The sequence below is a fragment of the Protopterus annectens genome, chromosome 11.part0, assembly GCF_019279795.1.
Source record: "Protopterus annectens isolate FY-2018-M chromosome 11.part0, PAN1.0, whole genome shotgun sequence".
In the NCBI taxonomy this organism is placed as follows: Eukaryota; Metazoa; Chordata; order Ceratodontiformes; family Protopteridae; genus Protopterus; species Protopterus annectens.
In genome coordinates this window covers 199,744,279-199,770,543 of record NC_056745.1, presented here as the reverse complement: position 1 = coordinate 199,770,543, position 26,265 = coordinate 199,744,279, and the positions used below count along the sequence as shown (strand labels likewise).

Sequence of the window (26,265 nt, the reverse complement as noted above, 5' to 3'; positions counted from 1 at the left end):
CCCCCAAATCAGTGGGCAGAGGCCCAAAAACAAGTACTTTCCCTCTTAAGCATGGGGGCTATTCAACTGGTACCAGAAGAGGAAAAGGGACAAGGTTTCTACTCAAGACTTTTCCTGGTACCCAGAAAAGACAATTCATGGCGTCCTATCCTGGACCTGTCTACTCTAAGCACCTTTTTGGAGATTCCAAAATTCAAGATGCTGACTCTTCACCAATTAATTCCTATGCTAGGCAAAGATGCCTGGTTGGCAACACTAGATTTAAAAGAAGCATACCTGCACATCCCAATCAGGGAATTTTGCAGAAGATACCTACGCTTCAAAGCAGGCTACACACACTATCAGTTCTCTGTACTGCCCTTTGGCTTATTTACTGTGCCCAGGGTATTCACAAAGTGCCTAGCTCCACTTATTGCATTTTGTAGGCAAAGAAATATTCAAATATACTCATACCTGGACGATTGTCTAATTCAAGCAGAAAGCCATGATATACTTTTGAAATATCTGGCCTTTGCAAAAAGGGTTCTAACTCGTCTGGGGTACACCATAAACGAAAAGAAATCACACCTGGTACCCTGTCAACAAATTATATTTCTGGGAGCAAGCTTGAATACAACTTCCCAGATGAATTACCTCACACCAGAGAAACAAATTAATTTGACAACCCACTTCAAACAATTGCCCACAAAAACCCTACTATCTGCAAGACAAATACTGCAAGCCTTGGGGTTCATGGCCTCCTGCATTCTTCTAATTCCATGTGCAAGACTGCATATGAGGAAACTACAGTGCTATCTAAAAAGCCTATGGTGTCAACATTCTCAAGACCTAGAAACAATGATTCCTATCATACCTTGCCAATGCCTAGAGATTCTTTGGTGGGCAGAGGCCTGCCACCAAAACAAGGGACTACCTTTCACACCACCCCCTGCCGCCCAAATCCGAACAACAGTCACAGACTATGCATAGGGGGCTCACCTGGCAGGGAAGTGCATTCAGGGCAAATGAAACCCAAGTCAAATGCACCTGCATATCAATCAAAAAGAAATGTTAACTGTACAGAATGTTCTGACAGCTTTCAAGGACCACATTCTTCCAGGACAACTAATGGTATAGACGGACAACACCACTGTTAGTGGTACATAAACAAGCAGGGGGAGGTACACATTCTTACTCTGCAGACTAGCCATGGCATTGTGGAACACAGCCTTGAGCTACCAAGTGCACCTACAAGCTCAATTCCTGCCAGGAAAATTAAATACACTGGCAGACGGACTAAGCAGAAACCTCATTGACCCACACGAGTGGAAACTGGAACCAAGGATTTTCAACATGTTGACAAGCAAATGGGGGAGCCTAGATATAGACCTGTTTGCCTCTCCTCAGAACTACCAATTGGACAAATTTTGCACAAGGACTCCCCACAAACAAGCCTGGAAAGTGGATGTTCTGTCCTTCAGCTGGAAAAACCTATCAGTGTATGCCTTCCCCACTTTGCCTCTGCTTTCCAAAGTGCTACTAAAAATCAAACAGGACAATCCAAAGATGATTTTGATTGCTCCAGACTGGCCGCGCCAACACTGGTACCCTCTCCTGCGCAGTTTGTCATGGTTATCTCCATGGCACCTGCCTCAGACTCCTTCACTGCTGTCTCAGCAGGAGAACCAGATTCTGCACCCTCAGCTTCTAACACTGAACCTTGCAGCCTGGCTAATTACTTAATCTCTCCTTTACCATCCCTCAGCAAACCTGTGATGGATTTCATTTTATAGGCAAGGAGGCATAGTACTAGAAAATCTTATGCTGAAAAATGGAAAAGATTTTGTGCCTGGAACCAGTCTCAAGGGATGAGCACAGCAGCGCCCAATTTACCTCAGATTTTACAATACTTAACCGAGATGCTTCAAAAGGGCATGTCTTTTTCCTCCATTAAAATCCACGCCTCAGCCATTTCAACTCTTTATAACAGAGAACCTCTTCTCTTCTCTCATCCACTGCTCAAGCAGTTCCTCAGAGGGGCCAAAAATTTGAGACCACCTAGGAGAGGTCCAACCCAGCCTGAGACCTTAACTTTGTCTTGGAGAAACTCACTCTACTTCCTTCTGAGCCAGCTGCTACTGCAGACTTAAAATTTCTTTCTTGGAAAATAGCTTTCCTTTCAGCAATCACTTCGTTTAGAAGGGTATCTGAATTACAGGCCCTTATGACAGTAGAGCCTTTCATCATCTTTCATGCGGACAGGCTGTCCCTCAGAACCGATCCATCCTTCATACCCAAGGTGGTATCCAGTGTGGCTCTTAATCAGTCCATTCATTTGCCAACCTTCTTTCCCAATCCACAGAATAAAGGGGAACAGATACTGCATTCCTTAGATGTGCATAGACAACTTAGATTATACTTGGAAAGGACTAAACCTCAAAGGAAATCTGAACAACTGCTGGTGGCATTTGCTGCAGGGGCAGAGGGGAAGGCTATTTCAAAGCAAACCATTTTTAAATGGATAAGCCATTGCATTCATTTCTGCTATAAGCCCCATGGAAAATATATGACCCAGGGGATCAGACCTCACTTCACCAGGGCTGCATCTACCTCTACAGCCTTTCTCAGAGGCATCCCTACCAGGGACATCCTAGAAGCTGCTACCTGTAATTCTGTACTTACTTTCACCAAGCATTATCATTTGCCAATTTTCTCTAAATCCAGAGCTGGCTTTGCCACTGCAGTCTTGCAGGGCCTTATAGCTGGCCCTAATGCTATCTAAATTCCTCCTCCCAACTATAGCTTTGGGAATCTACCCAAATGTAATGATTGCAACTGTGAAAAACGAAGAACATAGTACAGCTGTGTACACTTACCATAAATGTAGATGTTCGAGTGTATTCACTGTTGCAGCCCTGGTTACCCTCCCTCCAGCCCCCTAACTTCTTTTGGCTGTACCTCTAATTTCCTTTACTATGCTTAAAAGCCTTTTTGGTGTATTTGCTTTTTTGTTGGCGGTATATCCTTGTACTTTTATATTTAATTGCTTCCCATTAGGGGGGGCACCTGACATCTGGGGCAAGAAAAACTGATGTAATGGCGTCGGCTGCATGTTTTATATCCCTGACGACCTGACGTCATGGAAGAAGGGACAGCAACCGACACAGGACCCAAGACTTTGTTAATCAGGCCGACTGAGGGCTACATGCAAGCAGATAACCCAAATGTAATGACTGCAACAGTAAATACACTCGAACATCTACATTTATGGTAAGTGTAGACAACTGTACTTTCTGCACCTCCTCTCCTCCCACAACTCTTGCAAGTAGTAACTCAGGGGTTGGACATCCTTGTGGAAGGAGAATATTATCTTACTTCCAAAGTTCAATGATCTTGGAGTTGGCATAGTCTGTTAGCGATGTAATGAAACTCAGTATTTCAGGTTAATGAATGTGTGACTCCAACTTCGTTGGTAAAATGAATGTATCCTAAAAATCCAAGGATCAGTGACATCACCTTAGCTTCTCAGAAGAACTTCTTCCCAAATGTGAGGTCAATAGCAGTAGGGGGTTCTACTTTGGAGTTGTGGCTTTTTATCCTCTTTCTTTAAGGGAACCACCTTTTACAGGTTTACAGGTAAGTTTTAAACTAACTGCCCTTGCATGCCATTTTAAGCCTAATGAATATCCCTTTTGGTACTCAAATTAACTTATCCCATTTGTTTAGAGATTAGTCTTACCCACGGCATAGTCGATAATTAATTGTTACCCCTATTAAGAGTAACTGGGATCATAAAATAGATCATCTGAGTGGACATTAGTAGTACAGGGTGCAGTTCTGGGGTAAATATTCTGTTTCCCATCCATAGATCCAAATTGCACTTGAATATGGACAGGGATGGACCTATTTTTATTTGGATGAGGAGTCTGTTCCAGGGCAGTGGTATCCTCTATGAGATATTCCTGCCCCTCTAAACCATTTTTTTGATGCTGTAGATCCCTAGACAGAGGATTTTTTTTTCTCAAAAAATATTGTTTCCAATTAAAATAACATTTACATAATATTTTTAAATATCATTTAAAACAACTTTGTACAATAGCATGACTTACAACTATATACACTGTAGGCTATTAAATATAGAATTAACAGATCAGTTATCAGAGATACAATATTGATTATTGCAGAGTGTCCAGCAAAGATACAACTTTCTTCCAAGGATTATTTACCAATAGCTTTGGATAGATTCGTAGTTCTTTGATTTTTATTTCCATCAATGCAAGACAGAGTATTTCTGATGCCATTTGACTTGCTGATATGCAGTAAATCCATCAATATTAGGTCAGCAGATGCCTTGTATGTTAGGCACAGGTCACCTCTTAGTCTGTAGGATACCAAGTATAGTGACAGAGCTTTCAGTCAGTCCATATAGGACATGTTATTTAGGCCTTGTATCCTTTTAGTAAGGTATCTCTGTGGGCATTGCAGTTGTTGCATATATCTTGACAGATACATGATAAAAGGGGCATTATATTAAGTGGTTGGCCTAATGAGGGCTGAGTAAAGGGAAGAATGACACCCCTAGATCTAAACAATCTCATGGTTGACCCTGCAGGTAAATAAGCTTCTACATTTTGGTCATTAAGAAGCATTTGTGAAGCTTTTAACAGCCGTGACTTTCTGGTTTTACTATTTAAACTAAGAAGTAAGACCATTATCCCTTTACTACTTATGTCAAAGCCTATTTTTGTCTTCTCTCACACAGCTGGTCTGTATTTACATGATTTCAGCCTTACCTGACATGGAAGAAAAGTATATGACACACAGCCTAGGTTGCTCAAGCAGTTTCTGGGATGGGGGAGGGAATCATGTACTTAAGATGTGAGTAAAACTTCATCCCCTTCTTTATTATGATTGAAAGACTTCCTTCATTTTTCTTTAGTTCCCATTTTGCTCCATTTTTTTTTTTTTTTTTTTTTGCAAGCTGTTTTTGAACTGTAGGATTTTATGTCCAGAGACTGAGTATACCAGAGTGCTAATTCTCAATTCTCTTCGAATGTAAATTCTTAGTTTCCCTCAGTCTGTGCAATTTTCAGTTTTCCCTAGAAATCCAGGATATAGGTGAGTGACTAGCTGACTCTCTTGACGCATACACGCAGTTGTAGACTTGTCTGAGCGAAGTTTCCCTGCATTTGTACTCCTAGATCAACATACCTCTCAACTGTCTCTGATTTTCAGAAACATCCCTGATTTTGACTCAAATTTTAGCTCAGTCCCTCTTAATCCCTTCTAAAACCGGTGTCTTTTGGAGGAAAGGTGGTGAATTACACTCAATGAATAATGACAATGGTTAAGAGTTCTAGACTTCTTTTATTTCAGAAAATGTATATTAATTAATATGCTCCGATTCTGTCAATGTATCAAGTTAATAGCACTGATATTTTAAGTGCCCCTTAGTTTTTTCTGGATTTGTCCCTGATTCTGTTGAAATTTGTCCCTGATTGGTTGCGAGCTATGTTGATCGATATAGCCGGTATGAACTATGCCCCACTTATAAATAAGGGAAACTAATAACCTAATTAGTGTAACTGTGTTCCAGTTAGCCACCAAGAAGCTCATTACTTTTCATGGAATTGCATTTGGTCACTCCACTAGTGTGATTGCTCCCTCTGTTGTCCATTTCAGAAATGTTGCCATGGCTCATTTGTAGTGTGCAGTGCTGGTTGCCAGAACAAATGCGTATGGAGCACCATAGCTTTGATTTGAACTCCAGTAGCAAGTCTTCCTTTTGTGTCCAATCTTAAGCGCATTCTTTGTGTTAATATGCCTGTTCTTTTCCAATTTTTGTGTGTAAACTGACTAGGATTAGTTCTACTGGATAAAACTTATGAGCAGTTTTGAATTTGTCTAAGATGGACTTCTGCAGTGTTTCCCTGTTTTACTCACCTTTCATTCCCATTTAAGCACAGTTGCTTGAGAGTCTGTGCAAATAGCTAAACGTAGGGAATGAAGATTTATTTTGGAATTTATCTTACGTTTGTCATTTTGTGAATGTTCCCTGGCTCATTTAAGGGAACAAAATGGTGCTCACACCTTTTAACCAGGTGCATGTAATGCTAGTTTAGGTCAAAGAGGACATGCGTCCAGCAGATAGAGGAGGTGACATTTCTAAGTAATGCTGAGCAAAAAGAGACTCTGCATGTGCTGAGTGGCAGGTTGTGATGGCCCGAGTGATTGGATTGATCAGTTGGTGTTCACAATACAAATTTGTTAGATGATGGGATACATGTGCAGAGAATGAACTTTACTCTTGTCACTGTAAACGATGGATGCACAAGTTTAACTCCTTAGCAAAGTGTTTCAATGGGGGGTTTGTTTGGTATCCTTATTCGTAAGCTAATTTCCTCAAAAACAAATAGTGGTCTGCTCCAGAGATGAGGTAGGTTGTGGATAATAAATTTGTCCCTTCATCAATTTTTCTGTTGGTGGAGGTTGTGTTTTGTTCTTGTGTTATTGAAGCTATTTGGTTTTCTGAAATGCATGACAAGAAGAAGAATGGGGTCACTTTTGGCTTGGAATGCAGGACATAGATTTCCACATAAAAGCCTGTAAGACACAAGAGTAAATGGGCAGCACGTCATGCCTTTCCTGGCAGCTAAGCATCTTTAAACCAACAATCTTCTTGGTTACGAACCCCTGGGGTCTTTCAGGTTGCCTAATATGTCTACATAGGTACAACCCAAAGGTGCATAGTACTGTATAATGGGATTGATTATGGGAACATATAAAGGTATGATAACCTCTTTTGTCCTAAACAATAAGCCTTCACATACTATATGTGCTAGACAAAATGACTTTCTGACTGGTGAAGCTACATGATGGTGATATGAGAGGGAGTGTAGCCACCTAGGTTCCCAGAGACTTAACTATGTATTAGCCATGCTGTATTTTGATATAAAATGCAGTTTCCAAAATGAGACAATGCTACAATTCTTTGCATTTAATTTTATCCCTTTTTCAGTGTACCACTTATTTACTAGGATAAGTTCTTGCTGTAATGAAATGGTATCAGGGAGGATTTGAAAGTGACTATCAGTCTTCCATCATGTAAGAAACTTAGTTAACCAAAGGTCCTGATTTCCAGACAGAAGACTGGAGAAGTAGGTGCCGAAAAGAAGGGCTTCCAATGCTGAGCCCTGAGCAACACCACTAGTTAATTTCATACTTACAGAGGAGATGTGTACCACTTTGACATTGTGGATTCTGCCTTATTGCCGGTTTGCAATCCAGCTCATCACGTAAGAATCTGAATTCAGGACACTTAATTCTTCATGGTAGAATCATTAAAAAACTAAGTGCTTGGCCAAATCCAGGTTAGCTATGTGGACAAGATGACCGTTGTTCACAGCTAAGGACTCTAATTCAAATAGTCGGTGGTTTGGCATTAGGACTAGCAAACTCTGGCTAGGACCACAATCTCCAAATAAGAATAAATGCAAGCAATGTAATCATAAAACTAGTATGGTTAGTTTCCTCATCTATAAAATATGTTGGCTTGAGGGCTGCTTGATGTCCGAGGCCCATAATTTTGAGAACCTTGTTCTACAGCCTGAGTGGCTTACTTAAAGTAGTTAACTAAGTTAAGTAAGTAGGATGCCTGTTTGACAAAGCCAAGTTGGTGTAGGTTTAGCCTAATAAGGTTTTTGGTGTCAACGTTAATGAGATCAATTCTGATGCATTCCCTGGCTTTGCAAATCAGACTGGTCAGGCTAATAGGTCTATATTTCCTGGGCTCCATGGTGCTGCTATGTAAGGTCATCACCACTGCAGTTCACTTTACATTGGGCATGTACCCTATATGTAGGCTTATATTATTTTTTTTTTCTTCATTTCTGCACATCATTGTTACTGGCCTGACCCTCGTGCCCTGTCTGCACCTGGTCATGTAGCCACTCCATTGCCCTTGTGGCCTTACTCTATTAATTGCTGGAGCCGATCACAGACTGAAGGCAACGGGGCTCGGCATGTCGGAGCTTCTGCCAGTGGAAGGGTCTTGCCTGTTTCTCCCCTTCCCCTTTGTGACTTGTGGTATGGTCCATGGTAGGTGTGCAGTGTGGGAATGCGGCCTATAACCTTGCTTCCGCAGCAGCTCAGCCAGGTCTATGGTTACCCATCTTTGACTATGCCTTCTCTGGAAAATTCACAGCCTCCACTAGGGATAGTCATCAAGAAATGTTCACATACCACCCATCCCCATGATGGGCATGCCCATTCTTCCCTGCAGATGCTAATCGAACATGGGTCACCTGGGTCATAGTCAGGGCTTTATCCCTGTACACCACCACAGTGGCTATGTAGGCTTATATTAAATGGCTTAAGCAGGTTTCAACAAAGATGTGTTTAGTACTGTTTCTAAGATGTGCATATAAGTTATCCAGCTGCATGTAAGTATTACTTTTGGTCTTAGAAATTATTGTAAGTGGTGACTGAACTTGATAATAGGCAAGACAAGTTGTAAATGCCTGCAGTGCTTTAAATTATATGTTGTACTTTATTAACAATAAGACTGTTTTCGTGAATTATAGATGATGGACCTTGTAGGACTATTGCAAGATTGCAAGAAAATTATCATGTTATTATAGGTACATTTGTTTTATAGACTTTTAGTTTAAACACAGTTTTGTATTGTAACATTTATTATGACAAGTTGATAAGTTTAAACTATTTTGCAAAAGTGTATGAGACTGTACATTTTTAACCATGGACTAAAACTAAATGCCAAGAAATGCATAATAGTATCCTTTGGGAAGTCCTCCATCCCTGGTAACTGTCATTCTATGTTGTGCAACTTATAAACAAAGGTATGGCATCTAAGTGTAAGGAAGTCATTGTTCCACTGTATTTGGCATTCATCAGACCTGTCATTGAGTACAATGCCCCCTTTGGTATGTACCCCAACCATGCATATCCAGCAACTGGAACATCCACAGAGATTCCTTACTAAAAGAATACAGGGCATAAGTAATATGTCCTGTGCTGACAGCCTCAAGGCCCTATCCCTATATTCTATCTCCTGCATGCTTTTGAGGGGAGATCTATGTCTGGCATAGGGGGCATTGTCAGACCCCACTCTGATGGACCTCCTGCATATCCACAAAACAAACAGTACCAGACTTACCCGTTCTAAAGACTTAAACCTTGCCTGTGATATAAATAAGACCTGCTGGAGAGATTGGTATCTATCCCAGAGACTACTGTTTCTTTGGAACAGGCTCCCCATCCATGGGAAGCAGAGTTTACACCCATGCTTGTACTTATCATAGGTTCATAGGTTCATACTAGGCTATCTGCCCTAGGGCATTTATAAGCCTAGCCAGAGTGTGTTTGGCTTTCGCCACCCATTTTAAATTAATTTTGGTATGCCCTTTTTCGAGGTTAGTATACTGTGCCTCTGTCTAACAGTGACACAGAAGTGATACCTAGGGTAAACCTACGATCTCCCATCCACTCATCAAGATTCCTCTTGAAGAGAGTCAATGAGGGACTCTGCCTAACCTGGACTGGGATTTTATTCCAGAGTGAAGGGAGCCTCTGGGTTATGAATCTGTCCCTCCAGCATGTCCTATTTATTTCAGTGCTGAGGTTCAAGTCTCTAGCGTGGCTCGATGGGATTTAGATTTTCTGAGGTGCAGCATGTCCATTAATTCCGGGTTGGACATGGCTTTATACGTCAGGCACAGATCGCCTCTGAGCAGGCGGTATGCCACTGAGTAGAGCTGGAGTTTCTTTAACCGGGCAGCATATGGCATCTGTTTGAGCCCTATGATCCTCTTGGTGAGGTACTTTTGGGGTCTTTCCAGTTGCTGAAGGTGTCTGGTAAGGTACATCCCGAAAGGGGCATTTTACTCAATTATGGACCTGATGAGGGATGAGTAAAGAGGCACGATGACCTCCCCTGATCTAGATGTGAATCCCTTCATGATAAGGTGGGCTATATAAAATGTTTTTCTAACCACTTTGGCCACGTGGTTGTCAAATGAGAGATTGCTATCAACTTGGGTCCCCAGGTCCCTAATTACTTCTTCTGTACTTAATGGATTACCAGCTATGTGGTAATTTGTGGGTGCTTTGTTTTTGCCAAAAGGGATGACTATACACTTTTTGGCGTTTAGCTTGAGACCATGGCTCTGGCACCAGTTGTCTGTTTCTATGTGGCCCTTTTGGAGGATGCTTGTGTCGGCTGGAGAGTCGATTATGGCACCCAGTTTGCAGTCATCTGCGAACTTAGTCAGCCACAGTCCTTCCGTGTTGGCCTGCACCTCCGAGAAATATATACCGAACAAGAGAGGTCCCAGGACTGAGCCTTGTGGGATGCCACTTGTAACTGGTTTGGAGTCTGACATGGCTCCAGCAATTCTAACCATGTGGGTTCTGTCCTTGAGCCAGTTTGCAACCCATCTAGTGACATAAGGGTTTATATTTAAGCTGGTGAGCTTATCTATAATGCCCGAGTGTGGTATTGTATCGAAGGCTTTTGCGAGGTCCAGGTAGGCTGTGTGGACCACCTTCCCCTCATCAATGGCCTTGGTGACTGTTTCAAAGAAATCAACCAGGTTTAAGAGGCAGGATCTGCCCTTAACAAAGCCGAACTGGGTAGGATCCAGTGTCTGTAGGTCCCCAATATCTTTATTTATAGGTTCATAGGTTCATACTAGGCTATCTGCCCAAGGGCATTTATAAGCCTAGCCCATAGTTATGTGGCTTTCGCCACCCCTTTAGTTTGAATAAAAACTATGCCTATCATTTTGCTGTGCCTCTGTCAAGCAGTGACACTGAAGTAATCCCTGGGGTATATCTGCGATCTCCCATCCATTGGTCAAGATTCCTCTTGAACAAGGCCAGCGAGGTGCTCTGCCTCACATGTACCGGGATTTTGTTCCACAGCACAGGGAGTCTCTGGGTGATGAATCTGTCCCTCCAGCACGTTCTATTTATAACCGTGTCAAGGTTTAAGTCTCCCGCCCTTGTGGTTCTGAGGGATCTAGATTTTTTGAGGTGAAGCATATTCATCAAATCTGGGTTTGACATGGCCTTATATGTCAGGCACAGGTCACCTCTGAGCAAGCGGTATGAGACTGAATAGAGCTGGAGTTCTTTCAGTCAGGCAGCATAAGACATATTTTTGAGACCCTTGATGATCCTTTCCATAGCTTTGCAGACTAAGCTAGTCAGGCTTATGGGGTGATAGTTTCCAGGATCCGTTGAGGCACCACCTTTGTGGAGAGGGACCACTGTTGCTGTACGCCACTCTTTGGGTACATATCCTGTAGTAAGGCTAAGACTGAACAGTAGTTTTATGTTTGGGTTTAGCTCTTCTTGGAGTTCATGTAGGACGCAGCCCGGGACACCATCTGGTCCCATTGATGCTGTGTTTTTTGCTTTGGAGAGGGCAGCTCTTACCTGAGCATCTGAGATGTCAGGGGGGCAGCACTCTGCTGGGATAAATATTTGCCCTTTTGGTGGGGAGTTTGCACTGAACCGGTCAGCTAGGATGTTGGCAATGTCTGTGGGTTCGGTGTATTTTTTGTCATTTTGGACTAATTCTGAGCATGTCTGGGAATTCCCACCCAGGTTCCTAACATAACTAAAGAAAGCCTTGTGATTATCCTTAGTGTCCTGTGCAATTTTTCTCTCGAAGCTGACCTTAGACGATTTTATGAGTGCCCGTAGTTTTTTGCTAATACTGATCAGAGATGCCTTCCCTTTTTGGGATTTTGCTCTATCATGTAGTAGCTTCCTCCTTCTATTGTATAGTTTGTTTATGGCTGGGGTCCACCAGACAGGACGTCTGCCTTTGGAGGATTGGGTCTTGGTTTTATTTGGGATTGCATGATCCATGCATTCCTGAAGGTGTTCATAGAATGCGTTTATAAAAGATTCTGCGGTCTGGGCTGTATTTTCCACAGGCCTGGGGGCTTTGAAGAATTCCACCTCGGTTTTGAGGAGTGTGAAATTTGCTTTAGAGAAGTTTTTCACTGTGGTTTTCAGGGCAGGGGGTGGAGTCGGGATGTGAATATCCAGTGAGATTAGTTTATGGTCTGATCTTACCAGTGAGGGATACACTTCTGGTCTGGAGCATAGAGTCCCCATGTTGGTGATGATCAGGTCCAGTATGTTTTCCCCTCTTGTGGGAGTGGTAACAAGTTGTTCCATAGCATTTGAGTTTATAAATTCTAGGAACCTTTGGGCTAGGGTGTTGGAGCTAGAGTAATGCTCCCAGTCTATGTTTGGGTAGTTGAAGTCGCCCAGTATAATGGTGTTTGGAGAGACCTTCATATTTTCCAGTGTTCTCAGGAAGGCCGAGTGGGGTTCCTGGGTTTTGGGAGGGTGGTCTGTAGCAGGCTATAAACTGGAAGGCAGTTTTACCCACTGTTAATTGCACATGGATAGTCTCTGATGCTTCGTGCTGTGCCACCAACCTGGAGGTGTGGGTATCTTTGACGAATATTGGTACTCCCCCTCCTTTTGTGGTATGGTCCAAGTTTTGGGGCCGAAAGGCATGGTATGAGGTATAACCTGGTAGTGCTGAGGTGCTCTCTGGAGCCTTGAACCAGGTTTCTGTTACTGCATAGATATTGATTTTCTCCATGCTAAGGAGAGTTTCGAGTGCATGCATCTTGAGGTTTAGACTTCTGGCATTGAGTAGCATTAGTCTTAGTTTCTTATCCCTTGTGATACCTATGGAGGTGGGTTTGTCTTTTGAGCCTTGCCTAAAAAAGGCACTATGGGGGTAGCAAGAGCCTTTGCCAATATCCGAAAGCCCAGGGGTGACAGGTGCAAGCCGTCCCTAGCGAAGCATCGTGGCTTATCGAGCATGTCATCCCAGGCTGACAGGCATTGGATCCCCTTTAAATGACACCAATACTTAAGCCAGTTGTTGAAATTGATCATCTTGTCTTCATATTGTGGCATCATTCTTGGTGAGGGTAAGATGCTACTCAAGGTCAGGGTCATACCAGCCTGGGCTACATGCTCAGAGAGCTCCTCTATGTCTCTTTTCATGTAGTCCAGGGAGGTACGTCTCAGGTCATTCACACCAGCATGGACAATGACCGAGTCATATTTGTACTTGCCTTGGAGTGACCTGAGTGCTTGTGTTATGTGGCGGATCCTAGCGCCCGACAGGCAGCTCACCCGTGACCTTCTCCTTGTTCAGTCTGGTGAGCGGGACGTCAGTGTGCCTGATGATAGAGTCACCTATTACAAGTGTATCAGGTGTGTTGTTTAGCCTTAAGGGCTGTGACTGTTCGGCACACTGGCTTTGTGAGCTATGTGTTGCACGTGTTTTGTTTTGGGGTAGCGGTTGCTTGGGTGTCTGCTTTGGAGGTCTCTGCTGCTTAGGCAGATTTTTATTCAGAGCCTCCAAGTATGTTTTTGTGTGTTTATGTGTTTGGTTTGCTGTCATGGTAGGTCTTTGTGAGACTGGAATTGTAGTGAGTGTGGTTTCCTTCTCCTCCTTACTGGTTTCGCCAGTACTGGGTTGAGAGAGCTTAGCCTCCAGTATGGCTATATGGTTGCATCTCTCACATGTGTTGGAATTTGTTGGGAGGAGGAGAGGGTTGTCTGTGTACATGAGGCAGTTGTAACATTGCCTCAAGATTCCCAGATTCTCCATCTGGACTGGAGAGGAGATTGACAACTGACATTTGCACATGCTAGAATAGTATTGGGAATTCTTTTATAATTGAAAAAAAGGGCCACTGGGGAACGAGGTACTCAAGGGGAGTTTGTGAGGGTGTAGTGCTTTTAATATTTTAGTGCTGACTTATATAATTGCTTTAGTGAGCAAGTGCCAGGTAACTTAAATGCAATGTGTTTCAGGTAACTTAAATGCAAAAACGACAAACAGTAACTTTCAAGTGAAACAAGGAAATAAGTACAGTAAGCAATGCAGATATCACTAGGGATCCACAGAAGCGCTGAAAAGCTGCGTTTTAGGTGGAATTAGCGTTTCAGGGAAATAACAAGCAAACAAACAAGCAGCATACAAATAAAGCTAGATTCAGCAGGCCTAGATCTAGTCTGTGCTACAGCAAACAAGGTGTACCAATTTCAGTAAGAAGCAGTTCAGATATGCAGGCACTATAAGCCTTTAACATGAAATTCCCAGCTCAGAAGGGCAGAGTCCAGCCTCTCCTCCAACAAGAGTGCAGACCACAAACCCTTTTAATGTAAAATAACTGGCCTGAAGCCCAAGTGCTTAAACTAGAATTAATACACTTTTAGAATAACAGACACTGAGCCCTCAATCAGCAGTTCCTAACTTAGAAGGATGTAAGCTACCTGTTCTGCTACTACAGTGTAGACCACAAACCTTCTTAATGTAAAACAACTGGCGTGAAGCCCAAGTTCTTAAACCAGAATTAATACACTTTTAGAATAACAGACACTGAGCCCTCAATCAGCAGTTCCCAACTTAGAAGGATGCAAACTGCCTGTCCTGCCAGCACAGTGCAGGCCACAAACCTTCCTAATGTAAAACAACTGGTCTGAAGCCCAAGTGCTTAATCCAAAAGACTTAGAATGATAGCTACACGTTAATCAAGTTACTAATAAATACAATTGAATACTTTAAAGAATGCCTGGATTAGTGCTCAGGTTATACAAACAAAGCTAGATTCAGCAGGCCTGGATCTTGTCTATGCTACAGCAAATAAGGTGTACCAATTTCAGTAAGAAGCAGTTTAGATATGCAGGCACTATAAGCCTTTAACCAGAAATTCCCAGCTAGAAGGGCAGAGTCCAGCCTCAAGAGTGCAGACCACAAACCCTTTTAATGTAAAATAACTGGCCTGAGGCCCCAGTGCTTAAAATAGAATTAATACACTTTTAGAATAATAGACACTGAGCCCTCAATCAGCAGTTCCCAACTTAGAAAGATGTAAGCTACCTGTTCTGCCACCACAGTGCAGACCACAAACCTTCCTAATGTAAAACAACTGGTCTGAATCCCAAGTGCTTAAACTAAAATGCTTAGAATGAGTTACACCAAGCAGTAATAAATACAATTGAGTACTTCTAAGATGATGCAAAAGCAAAATTAAGTAGGAAGAATTACAAATACAGTAAAAGCAGATTTTTTTTTTTTTTTTTTTTTTTTGAGTGAGCAAATGAGATGGGCCCAGGAGTTATAGGACAGAAACGAGTGCAAATGCAGGCCTTCAAATCAGAAAGTTGAGAGAAATGGAAGACCGCCCAAAAAGCCAATAACTACAAATTCTGGGCCTGAACCACTCCTTATGTGGTAGACAGGTTACCTAGTGCTTACCACTCCCACTGATAAGCTAGAAGGCTTCCCTCCAACACAGAAAGGCTTGGGGGCTCAGATGCTTACAAATAGTCCTGGATACAGCAAATCTGTATCTGGAACACTAATTACATGAAAGGTAGGAAACAGGCTTACAATTTTTTTTTTTTTTTTCAGAAAAGTAGCAAAAACAGCAGTAAAAACAATTCACATGCAGTGCAAGCTGGCACACTTGAATATGTAGTAATATTAGTCCACACACAGTTTGAAAAAATGTAATTAAATTAAAAAAGGACTAAAAGCAAGTGCAGAAAGGGTTTATTAGGTAGAATGCGGTAAAGAGATGGGACTGGGGGAGTGTCCTAGATCAAATCTACAGTGGGGCGGGCACTGCAAAAGCCACCAAATTTAAACTACTACCAGAACAGGGAGGGGGTGGGGTGGGGAAAAGTTTCAACAGAGATGTGAGGAATCAGAATGCAAATTATAAAACCCAAAAAATATATACTGATCTCTGTATATTTGCAGAACACTAAGACAACAGATATATAAGCAACAATTTAGCTCTATAATACAGAAAATACAGAAAAATATACTCAGCTCTATATATTTGCAGAAATCTTGTAAGGCTTTTCCACTTTAAATGCAGACTGCTGCTATTAACAGTTCAAATTAAGGGAACTTTGAGTTAACAACACAGAAGCAACAGAAACCACAATGAGGGGGGGGTGGGGTGGGGAAAAGTTTCAACAGAGATGTGAGTAATCGGAGTGCAAATTATAAAACCCAAAAAATATATACTGATCTCTGTATATTTGCAGAACACTAAGACAACAGATATATAAGCAACAATTTAGCTCTATAATACAGAAAATACAGAAAAATATACTCAGCTCTATATATTTGCAGAAATCTTGGAAGGCTGTTTCACTTTAAATGCAGACTGCTGCTATTAACAGTTCAAAAAAAACAAAAGGGTATCAGAACTTGTCAGAGATTCAGGATGAATGGCTAGGCTTAAAAAGGCCCTTGTGGTCATCAGCCTAGTAAACACCTATGAATCTGTGAATATCTGAGGTCCATGTAAAGGAGGAGGACCTATTGCTTAATGACAAGAGTTCAATATTTAATCAAAGCAGTCCCATAAGAAAGCTAAATAACTGCCTGCATTGCTTTTATGGGTGTGATATAATAATACTGTGGGATGGGAGGTATTTGTATGAATAATGTAAGGCTTCATCTGTATTAAATATCCTGTGAAGTAAAAAAAAGAAAAAGCAAAAAGGACAATGAATAGTAAATCAGTAAAATATGAAATAGTTGAATTAATAACTGTTGTGATTAATAAGGACTGAGGTGAGCAGGTTTGAGAGGTAAAATATTTCATGTCTTTTTATTTTAAATTAAAACAAGTCTGATGTTCTTCGTGTTTCACTGTTGCAGTCATTACATTTGGGTAATCTGCTGGCAGGTTGCCCTCAGTAGGCCTGAATTCCAAAGTCTTGGGTCTTGCGTCGGTTGCTGTCTTTTCCATGACGTCAGGTCGTCAGGGGTATAAAACATGCAGCCGACGCCATTTTCTTTAGTCTTTCTTAAATCAGTAAAATATTAAATAGTTAAATTAATAACTGTTGTGATTAATAAGGACTGAGGTGAGCAGGTTTGAGAGGTTAAACATTTCCTGTCTTTTTATTATAAATTAAAACAAGTCTGATGTAGTGCATAAGTGTGTAGGACGTCATTGGGATCAGTGGCTAACATATTACAGATAAATTAACAGAGGTTAGCAATGTCTTGAAATTCCAAATGAAGGCTGATTAATACACTGAAAGAATTTTAAGGTAAGCAGATAATGTAGGTGAATAATGACAAAAGGTATATTTTTAGGCCGAAGTTCATGGGTATGTCGAGTTAACATGTGTAGAATAGCTAATGATATGTTCAGTCTAATTTACATGGTCTGCTCAGAGATGGATGCATTCCTTGGTGATTGTTTTTAGTACAAGACTGACAATGGGTGTCTATAGCAAATGAGATGGAGTGCAGCAAGGATGACTGTGGATGTCTATAGCGTTATTTTTTTAAGTTGTAGTGCAGCTGTTAATATAGCAACAAATATTACTTATAAAGGAATATGCAACAAAATGGTCAACTGATGTAACATTTTGATGATAAAGATTAGTCTGGCTAGAGCTCGACTGGTTAGCTTTTAGATATTTAATATAATTGATGAGAATTATGACCATAATGTTGTCGTTTTTGAGCTCAGTTAACCTACTAGATAACAATGCAGTTAAGGTGGCGAACATAAAATAAAATAGATATGATAACACTCTTTGATATTAAATGCTGAATTACTAAGGCTGGACCGAATGATCTAAACTGGCATCTCTTTAAATTGTTCCTGTATTTTGTTGAAATACTTATAGTGATCCTTTCCTGAGGGAGCACCTATAATGAAAATGAATAATCATTTACAGTGTGCAATCTGGTTGTAAGAGATAATGTAACTGCCTAGATGATAGCTAAGTAATCTGACCATATTCAAAGGCCAGTTACGCTGTTTACTTCCAAAAGACAGAGGAAGGTTGCATCACAAGTGTATGCATTCCCCCCATACCTGGGTTCCAACAGCTGGGAATGAAGCTGGAAAGCCTAATCAGCCCATTTATTCCCCCAGAGAGGTGAGAGTCAGAGAGCAGGAAGTGAGGAACACTGCCAGATTCAGAGTGCTCCCTTACCATCTCCCAGAACCCATAACCAATGCAGCAGCTCTCTGACACTCCACTGTGTGCTGCCTTCCATGGGAAGTATGTGTACATCCACATGTCCTGCCAGGCTAATACAGTGCACAGCTGGGCAGCATATGCTGAAAAGGATCATTCTCATGGGTGCAACAGCCTGTGCTCCCTCTGGGTGCCACCAAAGTGGTAAGTCAGAGCTGCCTGTGTTCACACTCATTCCCATCTTCTCCAGTCCATCTCTTCCATCTCCTATGCCATTAATCAAACACTGGTCATATGCATCATATTCAGGGCTTCATTGTTTCATATGGGCTATATATGCACACATTTTGATATAATTAACCTTTCATTCAGTAGCGATTGAAAGTAATGGGTGAAGACTTGCTTTGCCTGCTGTTGATTATTCTGACTTGCACACTGACAAATTCCTCTGAAATTAGCGGAGGCATGAGACAGGCTGGCAGTAGAAATGATGGTATATTTGCAGAGTACAGCATGGATTTGTTACTTCAAGTGGTTGTGCATGGCCATGTCATGATGATGAGAGTGCCCCCATGGAGGGGAGAATAGACCTGCGATCAGCTGTCACACGGAGGGTTCTTTGTAAAGTTGTTACATATGGCAACAGCTGGTAATATACAATTACAGCAGTATGAATTGTTATACTGCAGCAGCAGGATACTTTATAAGACTGTATTATTTGAATTAGAGGATGATATCCATAAAAAGATGGGATTTTTATACCTGGGTTGGGAAAGATGGGGGAGAATAGGATGTAGCGTTCAGCACTGCATTGTTCTATGGCAGTAGGATGAACACTGGATTGTCTGACACTAGGTAAGACTGCAATCCAAATTGTACCTTGCTACCGATCCCCCATCATGCCCCAAGATTCTCATGACACCATTCTAAACATACTGGAAAATATTAAGATGCAACCAGACACCCTAATACTGGGTGATTTCAACTACCCTGCCATTAACTGGGAAAACAACTTGTGTACCAACACCTTTGCCCAACGGTTCTTGGAATTCATAAATTCCAACGCCCTGGATCAAATAATCCATAGTCCCACCAGGGGCTTCAATACCCTAGACCTGGTCATTACCAACATAGGAAATTGATGCTCCACACCTATGGTCGCCCCTTCGTTGGTCAGGTCTGACCATAAGCTAATCACCCTTAACATCCACATCTCACCCCCACCCCCCAGTAAGGAAACCTCCATAAATAACGTCTCCAAAGCCAACGTCATGTTACTCAAGTCAGACGTGACCAACTTCATGACACCCATGTAGACGGGAACTGAAAGTTCGACTGCTGAATCCTACACTAAGGCACTGTACGAGCACATCCACTCATGCATGAATCGTGCCATCCCAAATAGAACCAAGATTCTCTCCTTCAAAAAAAGGAAGCCAATCTGGTGGTCCCCTGCCATAAACAAACTTTACAACAAAAGGAAGAAACTGTTGCAGAAAAGAGGAAAATCCCAGGATGCAAAAAACTCCCTCACCAGCCTCAGTAAGAAGCTGAGATCCCTCATAAAATCCTCCAAATCTAGTTATGAAAATAAAGTTGCCAAAGATTCCAAAGACAACCACAAGGCATTCTGTAACTATGTCAAGAATCTAAATGGCAATGCTCAGATATGCTCTGAGCTACAACAGAATGGCATTAAATATACTGATCCCAAGGATATTGCCAGTATCCTGGCAGATCAATTCAGTGCCAACTTCACCCCCCTCTCACCCCTAAACAGCCCATCTCAATACCGGAAGACTGCCAAATTCTGGTAATAACGGCCACGCAAGTAAAAAACGCACTCTACAAAGCTAAGAATACAGCATCCATGGGACCAGATGACATCCCGGGCTGTGTGTTACATGAACTACAAAATGAACTGGCACCTCACCTAAGTGGCTTGTTTAATCATAGCCTCACCTCAGGCTTCGTGCCCACTGAGTGGCACACAGCTACAGTTATCCCACTCCACAAGAGGGGATCCAACTTGGATCCCGGGAACTATCACCCCAACAGTCTGACGAGCCTGATCTGCAAGGCCATGGAACTTATAAACAAAGACATTGGCAACCTTCTAACACTGGACCCGAAGGGCCGATCTTGTCTCCTGAACCTGACTGACTTCTTTGAATCAGTCTCCAGAGCCATGGACGAGGGTAAGGCGGTCCACACAGCCTATCTGGACCTCGCCAAGGCCTTTGACACCATCCCCCACTCTGGAATCATAGATGGACTTACTAAGCTGGGCATTAATCCCTACAGTACTCGATGGGTTGCCAACTGGCTTACTGACAGAACCCACACTGTAAAAGTAGCCGACTCCAAATCCAGCTCTAGACAAGTGACAAGTGGGATACTTCAGGGTTCAGTCCTGGGATCACTCTTGCTTGGCATCTACTTCTCTGAAGTACAGGCCAACACTGAGGGACTCTGGCTAACAAATTTCGCAGATAACTGCAAACTGGGAGCCATTACTGAATCCCCAAATGATGTGGATACTCTACAAAAGGGCCTTACAGAAACAGATGCTTGGTGCCAGAGCTATGGGCTCAAGCTCACTGCCAAGAAATGTATAGTTATCCCCTTTGGGAAAAAACATGTACCCGTGAATTACCACATAGGTGGCAGTACACTAAACACCTGAAGTATGATAAGAGACTTGGGGACACAGATGGACAGTGGTCTCACCTTCGATAACCACATTGCCACAACAGTCAGGAAATCCTTCCATGTGGCACACCTCATCACTAAGGGCTTTTCATCCAGAAAAAAAGGAGGTCATTGTTCCACTGTACTCATCCCTCATTAGACCCACTATAGAATACAACGCCCCGTTTGGTATGCACCTCTCAAGACATCTGCAACAACTGGAAAGGCCGCAGAAATACCTCACTAAAAGAATCACAGGCCTAAAGCAGATGCCCTATGCTGACTGCCGTAAAAACCTCCAACTATACGCTGCTGCGTATCATCTACTCAGAGACAATCTCTGCTTAACATACAAGGCCATGTCAAACCCAGAGCTGTTGGACATGCTACACCTAAAGAAATCCCAATCCCTCAGAGCCACACGCTCCAGGGATCTAAACCTTATCACAATAAACAAAACATGCTGGAGGGATAGGTTCCTGACCCAGGGACTCCCCAGACTCTGGAATAGACTGCCCATATATGTCAGACCGCCTCTTTGTCCTTCTTCAAAAGGAACCTTGATGATTGGATGGGAGAAAGAAAATTAACCCTGGGGATTATGTCAGTTGCCCTGCTAGACAGGGGTCCAGGGAAGTAAATAGTGTGGGAAGAAATAACCAGGGAATTGTTATGGCTAGGTTTGTATAGGCCCTAGGGCCGCTAGCCTAGTACCAACTTATGAAGGCTGGGTACTCGTAGGAAGGACTTGAGAATGATATGATGATCTAGAGGAAGTTTGTAAATTCACACATTACATTTTAAGGATCTTTAATATGTATTGACATTATTTCAGAGTATTTCTATCCATTTGGACTTAATGATCGTAGTTCTGTGTATATTGTGGGAAAGAAAGTATATGCGACTCATTATGCTCATGTAAATTTAAGTTACATAGTAATATAGATTGTGAAAGAATGTGAAATAACTGCTGGGACTGGCCAAGGTAAAACCTAAAGTAATTTTTGTGATTGAAGAATGACAAAGAATTTTTCTTAAATGCTTATAGAAGTTTACTGGAGTGATGTAGCATGTTTGTAATCGCAAATGTTTTATGCAGGTAATATACTGAATCTGTTTAAGGTTGACATATTTACTGTCTGCTTCTCTCCATCTTAGAACCTGTGTGTCAATGAAAGTGTACGATGTCTTGGTTCTACTCAGCTGATTAATGACCGATGTATGGAAATGCAGAGAAACAAGCAAGGTAGGTGAAATTTTTATGAAGACGAGTCAAAGCTTTTTAACATATTGTAGTTTCCTTAATATATTTGTGTACTTTGAAGAAGCAGATTAAATTTATGTACTCTATGCCAATATATTTATTGGGGCTTTTTATGTTCTGAGGGGATCATTAATCTGTTGGCAGCATCAGCCCTTGACCATACTTTTTTATAGAAAACTTTATCTGCCATTATGTTATTTTTGTTAGACAGTGTATTAATAGTTTTCCCATTTACTTGCTGTGGACATGATTTTGAATGCAAATATGAGAGAGAAATCCCTGGAGTCAGTGGTCTGAACCCTAATGACAGATTCCTGATATATATATATATATATATATATATATATATATATATATATATATATATATATATATGTATATATGTGTGTGTGTGTGTGTAATGTACATATATGTGTGTATGTATGTGTGTGTGTGTGTGTGTGTGTATATATATATATATATATATATATGTCTATAGTAGAACATCGACAGCTAAAAACAGCAAACACCCTTACCTTGACACAGCTTAACCAAAAGCACTAAATCTCGAATGGCCAGAACAATGATTTTTTTTTCCCCATGGAAAAAAAATCTCTGGGCCAAAAAAAAAAAAAAACTGCCCCCCCCCCCCTACCCCCACTTAAATATACCATCTCTGAGATCGCACTACAGTGGAGGAAACCGCAAACTCCTGACAATGGCCCAGCAATTTTTTTCCCTGGGAAAAAAATCACTGTTCTGGCCGTTTGAGATTTAATGCTTTTGCTTAAGTTGTGTCAAGGTATGCATATATATATATATATATATATATATATATATATGTATGCATATATATATATATATATATATATATATATATATATATATATATATGTATGTATATATATATATATATATATATATATATATATATATCTGTATATATGTGTGTGTGTGCGTGTGCGCGCGCGTAGGTTAGTGTAAAGCATCTCCATTCTTGTGTGACGAGTGCTTATTTTACCAGATATTCTGCTTTTCAGAAAGTGCCTTGGACATAAAGGTTTCTGCCTGATTTAAACAGCTCAGAGGCTGAGTGAAATGGAAGAAAAGGACTATTCTGTTGTCCCCAGGGTAAGCTTCCTTTTTCTCCCAGCTACAGCTTTCAACAAAGAGATCCTTTGTAGATAAAATTGGTGGGGGATAAAAGACAGAAAAGTTTAGAGAAAAGTCCACATTATTATTAATTATTTCACTTTAGCCAGTCCCCCTTTATAGACAGGAAATGAGAAAAAAACTTCTTTAAGGAATTATTAACAAGTTATGGTTCATTGAAGTTGTATTGTTACATGGATTTAGTGACACTGCAACCATTAAAATGGAACATCAGAGTAATATAGCTTCTCTGAAATCCTTTCCTTCATTGCCTTGTCAGGAGATGTTAAAAGTTTGGTCACATTAATTGCCCAGCTTTGTGGTGTAGGGGGCTAATGTCCTGACTATGACCTAGATTACCTGAGTTTTAATAGCCATGATGTGACAAGAGCCATATAGGGGAAGGAGAATCTGAGTAGCTGATGTTGGTTTGCCTGTTCCTGGGAAGTGGGTGCAGTGGCTTCCGATCAACTGATCATTGCAAATGAAGGCTTGTGCAGCACTGAAATGGCCTGGACTGGGGGTGTTGGCTTGATTGTGCCAATGTGGTAATGGTAGCATTCATAACCATGTGCATGTGTATGAAAGAATGCATATATATGCATATATATATATATATATATATATATATATATATATATCATGGACATTTCATGCCTAATAGTGATGTGGATGCTCATCTCATCCACCTGGATGGGGTTATGGCCTCTTCAGAAATGCCCTCATTGTCAGAATGTCAGCAAGGCTGTCGACAATCTTTATGGCCACCTGGCTGATGGTCTTTTTTGGTCAGTTCTAATCCATGCTAAATATTCTCAGCATAGGAGGGTAAAATACCTCGAGCCCAATTGAAAGAGTATAATGGTAAGTAGTCATGGAGATGAAAGGTTTATATAAAAAACAAATGTGATTGTATTCCTTACCAACTTCCCTCATAGATTTTGTTATTGTACTTTTGTTGACCAGGTTAGACCCACTAAGCATATCCTATTTGTAGGACAGAGCCAAGGTGGCATTCATAGTCACGATGGTACATTTGGTCAGAACACCTGGAGAAGGAAGAGTAAAGCTGTGGTATCAACATGATGTGGAGATGGGTGAAGGAAGAGTAAAGCTGTGGTATCAACACGATGTGGAGATGAGTGAAGGAAGAGTAAAGCTGTGGTATCAACATGATGTGGAGATGAGTGAAGGAAGAGTAAAGCTGTGGTATCAACATGATGTGGAGATGAGTGAAGGAAGAGTAAAGCTGTGGTATCAACATGATGTGGAGATGGGTGAAGGAAGAGTAAAGCTGTGGTATCAACATGATGTGGAGATGAGTGAAGGAAGAGTAAAGCTGTGGTATCAACATGATGTGGAGATGAGTGAAGGAAGAGTAAAGCTGTGGTATCAACATGATGTGGAGATGAGTGAAGGAAGAGTAAAGCTGTGGTATCAACATGAATTGGAGATGAGTGAAGGAAGAGTAAAGCTGTTGTATCAACATGATGTGGAGATGGGTGAGGAGCCAGTGATGATAATCATTTCAGAAGGTGGCTTGGAAAATGTGCTGTTGCCACTTATGAATGAGAAATAGACAGAAGATGAGTGTGTTCTTTGTTATTTTGACAATGTTCACGTTTGGAAACTCCTTTGCTAAAGCTGTTTGTCTGAAAGCCCTTCATTTGCAGCATCACCAGAGAGCTGTAGAAGAGTAGGAAGCTGTGAATTTTAATTGCCAGAAATGTTTATGGACAGATGTTTGCAAAAAAAATGTTTCCAGTGAAATGAGTGTGTTGTTATAAATCTGAGTGTATAAACAAAGCTTAGTCCTGAACTGAAGAGGTAACTAAGGAGACACTGAATGTACATTTGAAAGACTGATGTCCTAATGTATTTGAAACAGAAGTGACAAATGAAAGATCTACAAGTAGAAAGGATAGGCTGTTTAGGGTGGCTGTAAAAACTGAAGATGTGAAAATGAAGTACTCAACAAGCATGTTTATTATGAATGGGGAGAAAATCAGACAATTTGGGGACAGCTTAGAAGTCACTGTTTTTGTTAGGATACTGAATGCCTGACTGTAGTAAAATACACTGATCTGTGTGGAGAAAAAAAGACTCAAATTTTAAAGCTGTAAAATGGTGTGCAGAAACTGCAATAAGAAGGGTATCCTTGATTTGATTTTGACTGGAGTAAATGTGATCATGTAGCAGAAAAGAGTAATGGATGTCATAAAAGTAGTGATACTTGTGGTAATAATGAAAATACATCATATTTGTGAGTGAGGTGCGCAAAATGAAAATTAAACTACCTGATGAGATGCTGGCTGTGAATAAAAATGCAGCATAAAATATAAATGTCAAATAGTTTTGAGAACAATGAAGAAGGTAGTTTTGAATACATAACTAATAAAGAAAGGGGATTCTATTGACACCAGAGGTAGAAAAGGAAAAAAATAAGTAGTTAAAAGCAAGAAACTAGAAAAGGAAAGTGATAAATTTGCATTATTAGCAGTAAATGTTAAGAGTATAAAAAGGGGATTTGTTATATTAAATTGTAGGGGAAATGTTAAATGTTATTTATTTGTTGAATAATAGATTTTTGGGGCAAATACAATGAAAGCAGTTGTCAAAATTATGGGGTGGGCATAGTGTGTATATCAGGCTATATAGAATCCTCTTGTATAGGGGTGTTAAACGAAAATAAAAATTTAACAATGTTTAACAAACACACAATCTTATATTTGTAGTAGTGCCTTGTTGCTGTACCCCTGGCAGTCTATCAAAGGTCAGAGCTCTCCCCATTGCCTATCTGTGGGTGTTAAGCACTAGTCACCTGAATAACTGGATCAGGACTACCTTTCAAACCCACAGACATTACCATATCAGTTTTCTAGTGCCACAGAAAGAGAAGAATCTCTTGGAGGACTGCTACTGAGCTCAGATAACAAATCTTTTTGGGGTTTTATTTTATCACTCTGCCTTTTTCTATCAGTGCTTGAATTGTACATTCTGCTGATTTGTTTGTTTTTTTTGTTAGTGGAAAATATGTGTACTTTGAATTTTATTTCTCTTAACAGTATGAGTTATGCTGTTTAATTTAAACTAATTCTGAGTTACTGTTCGGTTTTTACACTTTTTAATATGTTTTATGGCCATTTGTGAATAACTGAGTTTCTGTACTA

General features: G+C 41.0%; 1 protein-coding gene across 1 annotated transcript in view; it reads left to right on the top strand.

Annotated features, from left to right (window-relative positions):
* The window catches only part of DDX11 (DEAD/H-box helicase 11), a 1,280,855-nt gene that overhangs the window by 421,705 nt on the left and 832,885 nt on the right, over nucleotides 1–26,265 (top strand). Inside the window, exon 8 of the mRNA XM_044087617.1 lies at nucleotides 21,859–21,946. Within this exon, the coding sequence (XP_043943552.1) occupies nucleotides 21,859–21,946 (88 nt within the window). The remainder of the gene's footprint in view (nucleotides 1–21,858; nucleotides 21,947–26,265) is intronic.